The sequence below is a fragment of the Botryllus schlosseri genome, chromosome 4 (genome assembly GCF_051294905.1).
Source record: "Botryllus schlosseri isolate E-star chromosome 4, Bs_hap1, whole genome shotgun sequence".
Classification (NCBI taxonomy): Eukaryota; Metazoa; Chordata; class Ascidiacea; order Stolidobranchia; family Styelidae; genus Botryllus; species Botryllus schlosseri.
Genome location: NC_137239.1, coordinates 11898584 through 11910916, shown reverse-complemented (window position 1 = coordinate 11910916; position 12333 = coordinate 11898584). Strand labels below are relative to the sequence as shown.

At 41.4% G+C, this 12333-nt stretch overlaps 1 protein-coding gene across 1 annotated transcript; it reads right to left on the bottom strand.

Moving 5' to 3' along the window:
• Positions 1–3770: 3770 nt before the first annotated feature.
• On the bottom strand, positions 3771–12009 carry LOC145437044 (uncharacterized). Its single transcript, XM_080314206.1, has 3 exons — positions 11968–12009; positions 5996–6288; positions 3771–4126 (listed from the first exon to the last, which is right to left on the bottom strand). The coding sequence occupies exons 2-3, from the start codon at positions 6161–6163 to the stop codon at positions 3944–3946; spliced, it is 351 nt and encodes a 116-aa protein (XP_080170332.1). The 5' UTR covers positions 6164–6288; positions 11968–12009; the 3' UTR covers positions 3771–3943.
• Between the last annotated feature and the right edge of the window lie 324 nt (positions 12010–12333).

Here is a 12333-nt window from a genome sequence, read left to right as displayed (position 1 = left end):
TTTGACTCTAGTCCAGAGGTCTCAAACTCAAATGTGTTCGCGGGCCAATTTCCTAGTTTTTAATGACGTCGTGGGCCGCAGCATCAATAATAGGGTTATTCAATGTATAATTTCCAAGTAGGCCTTATTTGAGCGGACCTTGCAGACAGGCATTCCACAAACAGCTTGGAAATGTAGCCTAATTTGCTATTTACTATTCCCGCTTGACACGAAAAAAACACATTTTCAAGTACTTGAATAAAATTGTTTTTGTGCCGGGCATAATTTTTTTAATTAATGAGTTATAGACATCATGTGAGAGGATGCATCATGACATCGTAAAACTGTCGAGTTATAATATTGCAACTAGTGAACACTTAACATGCCACAATTTTATGTAGAATAAGGTACAATTTACTGACGATTGATCTAATATCATAGTGTTTGAGCGGTGTAGCCTAATCCTGGTTTTGATATAGTCGTGCAGTTACTGTCATTGCCAAAGTCAAATTAAATCAGCGTTAGATTATGCCTTCTATTATTATTATTGGAACATATCAATAACAACTTAAATATAATCATTATTGAGTCATAGTAATAGCATTGGTTCTTAACCTTTTAATCGATCGTAGGCTACCCCTTGTGCTTTCAATAAGATTTCTCGTAGCCCCTGTCCATTTTGAACTCAATTTCTGATGGCACCTATATTAAGATCAGAAAGCCCATTCACATAAAATCGCGCATAGCAGGAAGACTATTTTCCGGTTGAATAAATTGACCAAGAAAATATTCCACAGCATATAAGCCTAATTCCACACTGCAGCTCGTACACCTTTATGTGGTGGTTCGTACCCCGATGGGTCTACGCACCCTGGGAACCTTTGGAACAGAAATGTCCAATCGGCGAAGAATTCATTGGTATTACAGCTGTAGGGCGTGATATTACCTCAGTCGTCACGGATAATAACATGGATAATGAGAGCAAACAGCACCCAGCATGTAACTAACTATACGTCACGGGGGTTAGAAAATACCAATGGCCGCCATACTGACCTGATTAGATAGCTATATACACTTAGGCTTACCATATTTTGGAAATCTAAAACGAGGACACTTTTTCAGAAATTTGAGACTTGCAAAACCGGAGAAGAATTCTCAAAAACCGGTGAATTTTCCCACTTTGTGATCGGTTGACTAAAAAAAGGTCATATCTTCGCTCAGAGCTTGTTGTTGCTGTATAAGTTTAATATTGGTGCTCGACTTCTAATGGTCTTTTGCACCAGATCTATGATGAGAGTATCAGGTATCCCTTATGTCTTTATAACTCTCGACCGGTTAGTAGGGCATATTCTATCAGAGTGCCCATGGTAAGCTCAGAGGTAATATCACCGTTTTTCGCTCCGAAATACCCGCCGTCACCCAGCGTCACTTCTGTGCTAATTTACGGCATATCACTCGCATTGTGCTCTAAATCTGACCTAAATTTTCAAAAAAGAGGACAAAATCTCAAAAAAGAGGACAAAAGGGCGTCCTCCGAGGACACTTTCAAAAAAGTCAGAAAAGAAGACAAATCCTCTTAAAAGAGGACGTATGGTAACCCTATATACACTATACGTAACGCAAGCTACGACCTTTTGACATATTACTATTCCCATGACAGATTCATAGATTGTTGCGTTCGTAGGATTACCAAGTCACCGTTCCGAGTCGCAAGTCCTCTTATTTTAACGTTTGAACCGACTCAACACGAGTCATTTTTATTTAATCAGAGAGATAATCCGAAATCGAGAAATTTTACGATAAGGTCGCACCAAACCAAATCATAATTTTCAGTCACAAATCATCACCGGGTCACGTTTTATCGTAATGAACTTGAATTGTGACGTAATACTGATCTTCTACCGCATGGTAGCTTTTACTGATGTGATAGTGAACTTTGTTTAGATTTCAGTGGCTTTGCCTGGTCTAGTTACATAAGTACAAATCCATGTTACTGGATCTTATAGATACTATTGATCGTACATAACTAACAAAATGTGCAATTTGCAACTGCACAAGGCCATCGTAAATAAATATATTGCCTTGTTTGACACTTCTCATAGGCGCGCGATTTCTCTTGTTTCTTCATTTCATATCAATTTGGGAACGTGCTGCACATATCGAATATCCGATACAGGTTCATCAGTATATGGGCATACGATCAACATCTATTCATTGAAGACTACAGTAACTTCCTATAACATCTAAAACGGATGATTCAACTGTCTGTATGATGTTGTTATTATAGGCGCGTTACCGTGTACTCGCGTAACTTACGCACCTATTTCTGCAGTGTTTAGCACTGGCGTCGGGTAACTTATATAAGACCAACCTCCGTGATACTGATCTTGTTGAAGTGTTATGGACTGCATCTAACTATGTGTGTGACATTCAACTGTATAAGGCACTCGTAAGTGAATGTATATGACCTTATGCGGCAATGCTTACACGTCAGCGGCATTTTTCACGTAACAGAATATTGCTTCACTTCACACCAATTTGAAGCGTGTTCTATTCAACTAATTTCCAATATTATGGTTTCAATGAACTCTTACGAGCAACAATTACTCTAAAACGACAACTGTGTCTGCTTACGACGTGTAGAACGAAAGATATGAGGGAATATATGAGCAGCGTTCATTCAGCGAACTGAGCTACAGATTGTATTTTGCGGGAAACGTTTTTCTGTATACAATCTGCATTTTGAACAGGTCTTGCGATAAGGCAATGGGTTATATAAACCTCGTAGTATGCGTATTGACAATATCTATTTATAGACGATAACTGTAACCGTTTATCACCGCTACAACGCAAGAGGTCGTAAATTGATTGAAGCGTGTTTGTGAAAAACTGACCATGGATCATACATTATCCACCCGCGGGAAAACGGTAAGGCACGGGTTCCAACTATAGAATAAAAAGAGTACAAAGTTAAGATCATAACCTAATCAATGTCATGATGTCTTGTTCGGTAGGTCGTGGGTTCGATCCCAGGCCGGGTCAGAACAAAGACCTGATTAATAACACTGGTATCGATGACTTCCCCGCTTGGTGCTAATGCATTACTGGGATAGCATGGAGGGGTGATGCAACACTTAGAAAGCCCCACGAGGCTATATCTGCACCTCATGCACTCATGGTATGAATATGCACAGATCGTGTGTATATGTGTATCATGAGTCGGTGTATATGCCGCAAAAACATCAAGGACAAAAATAAACTACGTCCTCTCCCATGAAATAACATCTGAAAAAATTTACCGAAGTGTCTCTAGCAATTGAATTTGTACGGCGCGTTTTATCACAGTTCTCGATGCCTTCGCAGGCCACACAAATTGTCGTCACTGGCCACATGCGACCCGCGGGCCCAAGTTTGCCCACCCCTGACCTAAGGCGAGACACTGTACAATACACGCACGCAAAGAAATATAATAAGACACCAACTAGTAATCGACTTGTGTGTGTAGAAATATATTTAACCAATATCTTTGTATGGTTGTTTACTCCGAAAATATATTGAAATTTCCAGGGAGATTGGCCAAACTGTCTGATCGTTTAAGTCTCAAAAATTGACTTTTATACAATCTGAGATAGGTTAGCATTCCACAATAATCATACTTGTTCTGTCGTAAATCTCTTCAAGAATCCAAACAGTTCTTGATCGTATACTTCGATACATTTTCTAATTTCTGTCCACGCCGGCGTGTTTGTTCATGTGAAATTTCCATACATAAGAAAAGTTTACGGCTCATATTGCAAGAGAAACTGGCGGAGCTCTGGGCTCATTTATTTCATTGTAAACCAAGCCAAAAGACATCGATACTACGATATATACGACGTAGGCTAGATTATATTCTAATAGATCGCTATCCGCACTCACCACCTGCACCCAAACTCTCTCGCGCACTCACAGAGTATTATCAAATTTATTTCTCGCATAAGACTCCATGCCGAGGGAATAGTTTGTTGTAATTATGTAATCCGAAATCCGTACTCTCGCTATTTTTCACTCTAATCATCAGGTACTTGTATGATCCTGGTGACGGGTCATTCGGAATCCAATGAAATCGACTCGAACTTATTTCATCTCCAGATCTGTAGTGCAGAGTCTGTTGAAATAACAAAAATAAATGGATGGGACGTACATAATGACTCTTACCACAACCTAATTAGTAGATCTCCAATGCGCATCCACAATGCGAAAATGTTGTCCACGTCCGTTTGGTTTAATCAAAATGAACCAATGATGAAAATTACAATTTCACTTATTCATTATCACTTGACGTTCTGAAGAATAAATCTTGTTTCGGGTTGCATAAAATGACTTTATTTCCGTACCGCGGTTTCGTACACGGCTATACGAATCCAACTCGCATTATGATTGACACCAATATAATATAATCTTTATGCCAAAAATCAGAAATGAAATCGAAGTCAATCTATATATAACTTCACGTGATGATGCTCATGTGTATTCTTATTCCTATGATGATGGCATGTTCAAGATACAATAAGATTATATTTATATACTTCATAATTCACGAAAAGTACTATAAGAAACATGAAATTTTATAAGGTTCGTTGAAAATAAGCTTTCTTCTTAAACGGGTTAATTTTCATTCGATCATTATAGAGCAGGGGTCACCAACTTTTTTGCAACCGAGGGCTACTTTTGCGTAATGATTGAAGCGGCGGGCTACTATTTACTCCCGCCGTTTACCCGTGTCACACTGAATTTCCGCTTTGATATTCATAGCACTGGGCAGGACTGGACATCATGTTATATGTTTCTATAGCAGCCAGTGGGAAGCCTGGCATTGTATGATATCAACTAGTGCGCTGTACTCTGTGTAGTGTTCCTGATGTGCATTAATTAAGCGTGTTTTGCGTTTGTTTTTGATGAAGTTCATGTCCGAAAAGGCTGATTCACAACGATAGGTTGAACCACAGACGCTTGCAACCTTCATAGCTGCTGCGCATACACCACTGTGCTTTTCCGTATCAACAATGCACCAAAGTTCGCTGCAGACTGAGGTAGGGGTCATTTTGCAGTGTTACAATTTCAATCTCCAACTGTTCCGCATCCAGAAATGACAAGATTTTATTATACCGGACACCAGCAACGATTTCAGAAAGTTAGAAACATGGTATATTAAACTGCGTTGAGTGTAACAGAAACAAGCTGTGGCAAAAGATGCAATACGTAATGGGTATACAGATATTGAAAATCTGCTAGTACTTCACGGCTATCTGACTCCGAATAGTCGTCGAGCTATCGTAACGGAACCCCCCACCATTTCAAGAAGACCGTGGACGGCATTACGTCATGTCGCCTTTATAGGCAATGCGCCGTATCTTGAATTTCTGGAGATTCTATCACAAAAACATCTATACATTACTAATTGTAATTGAAGATATTTTCAAGTGTTTATATATGTAAGTTACATGTTAGTGTGTTTTAAACAAGAATAGCTGAATCAATCAATCTATATATTTAAAAGCTCACTATGGTAATAATCTGACGAATATTGGTAAATGCTGCTATTCCACATATTTTTAGAATGGGCTCGCGGGCTACTCATCTAATCCTCGCGGGCTACCTGGTGCCCGCGGGCACCGGGTTGGTGACCCCTGTTATAGAGAATAGATTCGTTAGACAGCGAGAATTAAGTTTTGATACGATGCAATGGAAGTTATTTCATGCATTCGCATTTCACGGTAGAGGGGCTCTTCACCAGGGGTCCGTGGATCCTCTGGGGATACACAGTCACAAATCAAGAAGTACCAGATGCACAGAGGAATCAGGCCTATACGCTATGCAGTCCACAGCCTAAAATTATTTATCACGGGGTACGTGAGCTAAAAAGGTCAAGAAAAACCGAGTAGAGTAAAATCATTCGCATCTAACTTATCGAAAACCGATTTAAGTTGTTTTCAAATACGAATCTGTATTGAAAGGAGAATTTATATAACCATACCGAACGCTCATATTCCATTCCTATCCATATGTCGGCGTACGTCAATGCATCAGGTGGCATCTTCGTGAGAAGAAAATCGTACAATTCGGTTTGCTGAGTTCTGTCACGGATTTCTGCCAATAAAGATCTGTTCTTCGCACATTCTGCAATCGCTTCGTCGTAACTCATGACAGTTGATGATGATGACGATGGTAGATGGGATACTGTGAAACATTTTCCAGAGCGACTTAACCCTCCTCGTAGTCTGCAGTCACTTTCTGGAAATGAGGGAGAAGGCTGCAGCAGTGAAACTCCTGGTTAAAGATATAATAAGAGAAAGTGAGCGGAAAAACGAACGTTTTATTGGGATATTTATTATAACGTATATAACTGTGTGCCATCATCATAATGAAGTGATTAGAGGTGGTCAGTACCGAAGTACTTCTATTTTTTCAAAGCACTCAAGTAGCTTTCCTCTACTTCTGGTACTTATTCAGGTAGATCTGATTTTCGCTACTTTTACTTCTACCTCATAATATCTTGTGATCTACTTACTTGCTTCGCGCTATTTTCAGTTTGTCAAGTAGAAGTAGTTTAATCCCCAATAAATAAGATAGCCTGGCGAATTTCGGGGCTGTTTTCACGGAGTACCAACATGTAATTTTCATAAAAGTCAAGTGAAGCCCAGAACTTTTGTTGCGCTTCGCGCACAGTAGTTTTGAAGTGTCAAATATATGTTTTCGCGAAATTATCGGTGAAAATAATTTAGGCAACGTCTTTCGTGGTTTCGCTGACATCGCATTGTCTCCCCCATTTCAAATATTTCATTACAGTAAATATAGCCCACCATAACGCTTGACGCTACCGTTTCGCAATCTAGCAATTGCCCATCATATCGTAATCTAGCAACCCATGCCGTGTCCTAATCTGGAAAAGTGAACTCTGGATTTTTTGAACGTTACAGACCAACGTTCTGGACAAAAGATGTGAAATATATTTTCCGCTTTTTTGTATTTCTATTTCAATTACGAGTATGATACTTTGACTTTCAATTAATTTCAGTTCTTTCGTCTGCAGAACATACATGTTGAAGAATAAAAGAAAGTGTAATAATGCCTTTACTTTCCGACAATAGCGCTTCACTATATGGCATTTTTACGATCAGCCATATTTTTATTAACGTTTACTAATCGCCTAGGCCAAGGTGGGTGTCTGATTCCATAGACTACTCCAAGTCGCTTCGACACCTTCCTATTTTTTCATTGCATCGCATTTTTGTGATGTATTGAACTGATAAAAATTTCTAATATATCAATGATGAAAAAGGTGTTAATACCGTATCCGACACAACTTCTCCGTATTGCTCTCCGACCAAACAACGGGAGATAGCGCCACACCATTATATTTTTTAAATCAGGGTGTTCGAGTAAGTTCGATTAGCATCGCATTACCATATCAATGCTATTATTTTCATCTAATGATACGGACGAATGCTTGCGCTGTTGAAAATTTATGCATCCTGTGTTGCATCAACATGAATCAAGCTCTGCACATTTCGCATAGCTCAATTTGCAGCTTTTGACAGTATATACAGACCTGTCGAAGAACCATAACCAATGCAGAGCTGCCTTCTACATGCACGGGGAATATCACTCCTGGAACCAGAAACTACTGGGTGCGCTGTCGATATTTTCAGCAGAGCTTATTTCAATAAGAGCGGCGTTGGACTGGGTTACGGTAAAATGCCTGCCAAATTCACGATTTTTTCAGACAGCAATTTTATACGATCGCTACAACGAATAGCATCGTCGTAGATATACGAGAACACAACAACGGTTTGGTCTTCAACAAGAAAGCGTTTTCGATGGTATGGATATCTGGACACAAGAATGTTGGTTTCAACGAGAGATGTGATCAAGTAGCGTGGGACGCAGCGAACGATCTATCGGACAACATGGAAAAGCAGGACATATCTACAGAGGAAGCAAGAACCCTAATCCCCGAATTCTGCAAAACTAAATTGGATAATCACTGGAATCAAATTGACATTGACTCGCCATATCGACGAATGTTTTCAAGCATCGATGTTCATACGATCATGCCGTGGCTTTCCCGTAAAGAATCGTCCATTCTCGTTCGAATGCAAACGGGGCGGAATAGACTAAACGATCAGCTGTATAGACTAGGACTTCGTGAAACGGGACTGTGTGACACATGTAATCCACCGGAGACGCTTGAGAATTTTGTTTCATCGTGCAATCATACGATCGATCCAGAGTTCATCTAGTTCAGTGGTTCTTAACCTTGCCTCCAGCGCCCACCAGCGCTGGCGATTTTGAAGGGGGCGGAAATGCTCAGGGGGCAAAATGGGGGCGCTGGGCTCAAGGGGGCGGTATGGGGGGCGCTGGAGAAAAATGGCTTCGCAGTAGATGGTGTGGCGGTAGGACATATCCTTAATGAGTATTCAGAGCAAATTAACACCAAAAAATTCGTTATATATAGCCTACAAAGGACATATAGGTTTAATTGGCCATGGGCGCCTAAATGACTGGCGCCGAAAGAAATACCAATTTGAAATCGTGTGCGTCTTTTAGTTTAGTACGATTGGGCGACAGGGATATCTAAAACTAGATATTCCTGTTGGGCGATATCCCTGCTGGGCGATTCTATATTTTTTGATATAGCAGACAGGAGGTCACGAAATAACATCATGCAACGAAGTCATACCAACGAGTTCGCCCGCCCGAATATGTTTAATTATTAGTTACGGGCCCTACAGTTTCCAAGACACCTCAAAATGTTCGCTCTACGTTTTGATGAGTCTGCGCACACTCAACAACTCACTGCGCAGACCCTTGGACAACAGTGCGTAACGACTAAAAAAGGTCATAACTTCGGATTTGTTGTGCGCAACGAAGATTTTCTGTGCACAGAGACCGTGTCAGCACTGCGCACGTGCGCAGCTTAGAGGGAACATCGCACCTCACTCAGCTCTACCGGTAAATCTGGTAACGTGAACAGAGAGGACAAGGAATTGATAGCAATATATATGCAATTCCCGATCTTACTGACCGATTTTATCATGAATTATCGAAAGTTTTCGCGCTTCGCACTGGCTCGCTAAACAGTACAGCTGATTTCGTGGCAAAAGCGAACAACGTGATGGGGGCGGTCGGTTTATCACCCTATGGGAGCCCAAGACCCAAGTTTTTTCGGCGGGCCTGACGAAGTGCCGTTTCGTTCCTGCCAACGGGTATACGCCCGAAGATGTATAATTATTATTGAGGGGTCCTATACCTTTTCAATCACACATCAGTCAGCTCTACCGGTAAATCTGTTTACGTGAGAAGAAAGAGCATAAGAATTGATATCAATATACATGCAATTCCCGATTATAGTGACCAATTCAATCAATAATTATTGAAACTTTTCGCGCTTCGCGCGTCTAGATGAGAATAGCTGGCTCAGTAAATGGACAGTGTGGACACCCAATGTAGATGACTAGTATCAGGCTATAAGCAAATAGCGGATAGCAGAAGGGGGGTCTGGGGGCGAAGCCCCCCGGAAGTTTGGTGTATCGCCCGATGGGGGCCCAAGACCAACGTTTTTTTTGTGGGCTGACGAAGTGCTCTTACGTCCCTGGTAACGAAATAATTGTACCTACGGGCACGCCCGAATATGTTTAATTATTAATTACGTGCCCTTTATTTTCCCATACAACAGCTCACTCAGCGCTACTGGTAAATCTGATTTCGTGGGCTGAGAGGATAAAAGATTTATAGCGGCTTATATATGTAACTACCACCTATTCATTCATGCATTATAGAAAATGTTGGTACCTAGGGCGACCAGGCCACACAAACTTTGCTGACCATCGAAATGACGCTACAGGGTTCTTGGGGCGAAGCCCTCAGAATTTTGGTTTATGACGCTATGGGCGTGCAAGGCAATCGTTTTTAGGGGGTTGACGAAGTGCTGTTACGGCCCTCCCTCTTACTCATTGTCTTTATTACATTCCCTACAATATGAGGTTGGGGGGCGCTGGAGCACGATAATTTTTGAAAGGGGGCGCTGGAGGAAAAAAGGTTAAGGACCACTGATCTAGTTCAACCCGCTCATAGACACAATATTCCACTTTCGTTTAGTTTGCTATTGAAAAGTTCTTACACGGATAAATCACTGTTAGACTTTGCAATTTTGTCCACTAGGGACTTATAGTTGTGTGAATGAGCACTTAAGCAGGCATGGTCCAAAAGGCTTCAGTTTTCCGAGAAGCACCCCCTCCCTCTACACATACATACAGCGGCATTGTCTCCGAGCCATCGAGATATAGGAGCTAAATCATGCTATAGGCCCGAGAAGCGATAGTTAGGCCAGCGATGATGTCTCATGTACCAGGCTTATTGCAGATGCGATTGTGTAGGCCGGCGATGATATCGTGCGCACCAGACCAACGCAATGCGATTGTGCAGGCCTGCGATGGTGTAGTGCGCAGTGTGCACCGGGCCTATTGCAGATGCGGTTCTTCGAGCCAGCCGAACTAGGCTTGTTCGAGACGCGGTAAATCATGTCAGCGACGATTGCCAATGCGCGGCAGTCAATGACCTAATTTCGCAATCATCTCAGTGGGAGATCACGTCACGTTACAATATGCAGTGCACAAAAGAATCTCGCTAATTTGCAACACGCTTTTCGCTACTTCGCTGCGTGCAACACTAACAATACGACTTGTTGAATTGCAACTAAATATTAGCATCAGAATGGTCATTTCAAAAGGACCAGGTTTCGCATTTCAAAAGGAGGGGGTTTCGACCCCCGAAACCTCCCTGGCAACGCGCCTGGTTCGTTGGTAATAAAATGATGAGCGATACGAATAATAATTTGTATCGGATACCATACACTAACGCTCTTCGCGATTAGGAAGGTAACTGAAAATGTGATTGATCTACTTGACAAATTGTAAACAGCGAAAGGTAAGTAAGTCACAAAATGTCACAAAGTAGAAGTAGTGGGGAACTAGAGTTACTTGAATAACTACTGCAACTAGAGGAAAATTACTTGAGTACTTCCAAAAAGTTGAAGTACTTCATTACAGTGGGGTAGTATCGTGGGTTTGGTATATGTGGATTTACATGAAGTCAATGATCAATGATCAATGAACGGCAACAATCCACAACCTTTGTTATATACCAGCCGTCACCAACACGCGGCGGGCCGCCAGGTCATATTTTGCGGCCTGCGAACTGATATGGGATTTCGGAAGAACGCTATTAGTATAGCATTTTGTGATGCTGAAATTTATTTCTGTTTCAAAATATTGTTGTTTCAAAATAAGCTATTCGCTTGTGCCCAACATCCTTATTCCTCACCATATAACTGAAACGGCTTCGGCTATGGCAACATCATTCGATCGAGGGAGAATCAGCTGATATAAATAGACAAACATGTTGCCGTGGCTTGCAATTGCTTAGCCTAGACACTCCCAATACCGAAACGCTTAGACAACGGCTTAGTGCTTCTGCATAAGATCAAGCTTTATAATGATACAGTCATTCGGCCAGTAACGTGTATCGCTAGCTCCAGTGTTGATTCTTTTGTCCCTGATAAGAGTAGTTGTCAGGTATCGTTGGCAGCTCAGATTTCAAATTAAAATGAATTTGATAAGCATGACATTTCTTGTTCCATTTGTACTTCTTTATTGGAATATTGTTTCTTTTGCGGCAACTATGCCCATCGCACATGTTAGAGAGCACGGCGTTGTACTGACGTAAAGTTTTTTAAACGGCGTTGCTCAACTGCGTGTGGCCTATCTTGTCTCGATATTGCATTCTTCCAGCCCCGGACGGCCTCTACGAAATTTTTGAAGTGGCACGCGACCCTTTTTTAGATGGCGATCCCTGTTGTATACGATCGTAACTATTGTAAATATTACATATATAAACTAAATATGGATCGCCATACATATTTGAAACAGATACATGTTTACTGCATACCGGTTAATAGGGTTGATAGGTTTCTGTTCAGTTCGGCGATCTTTGAATAACGTCATTCACTCGGTCGTAATCCACCCTGCCTGGGTGACCTTCAGTCCCTGGTAAACCTCTATAACCCCGTTCACCTTTGGGGCCGGTTATGCCTCGCATGCCCTGGACTCCTCTGCAACGTGGTTGGGTTTCAGCTTGACCATCTTCCGTGAAAACATCTTCAATGCTTTTGCAAACTAAATGTTGTTGGTCACTCGAGACAACGCACCAGAACAATGCGAGAACAAGAATCGGACTCGAGATGGATTTCGACATCAGGTGAAAAGGATTAACAACAATCTCCGTGGTATGGTGCAAAAATACTTCAGATCACAC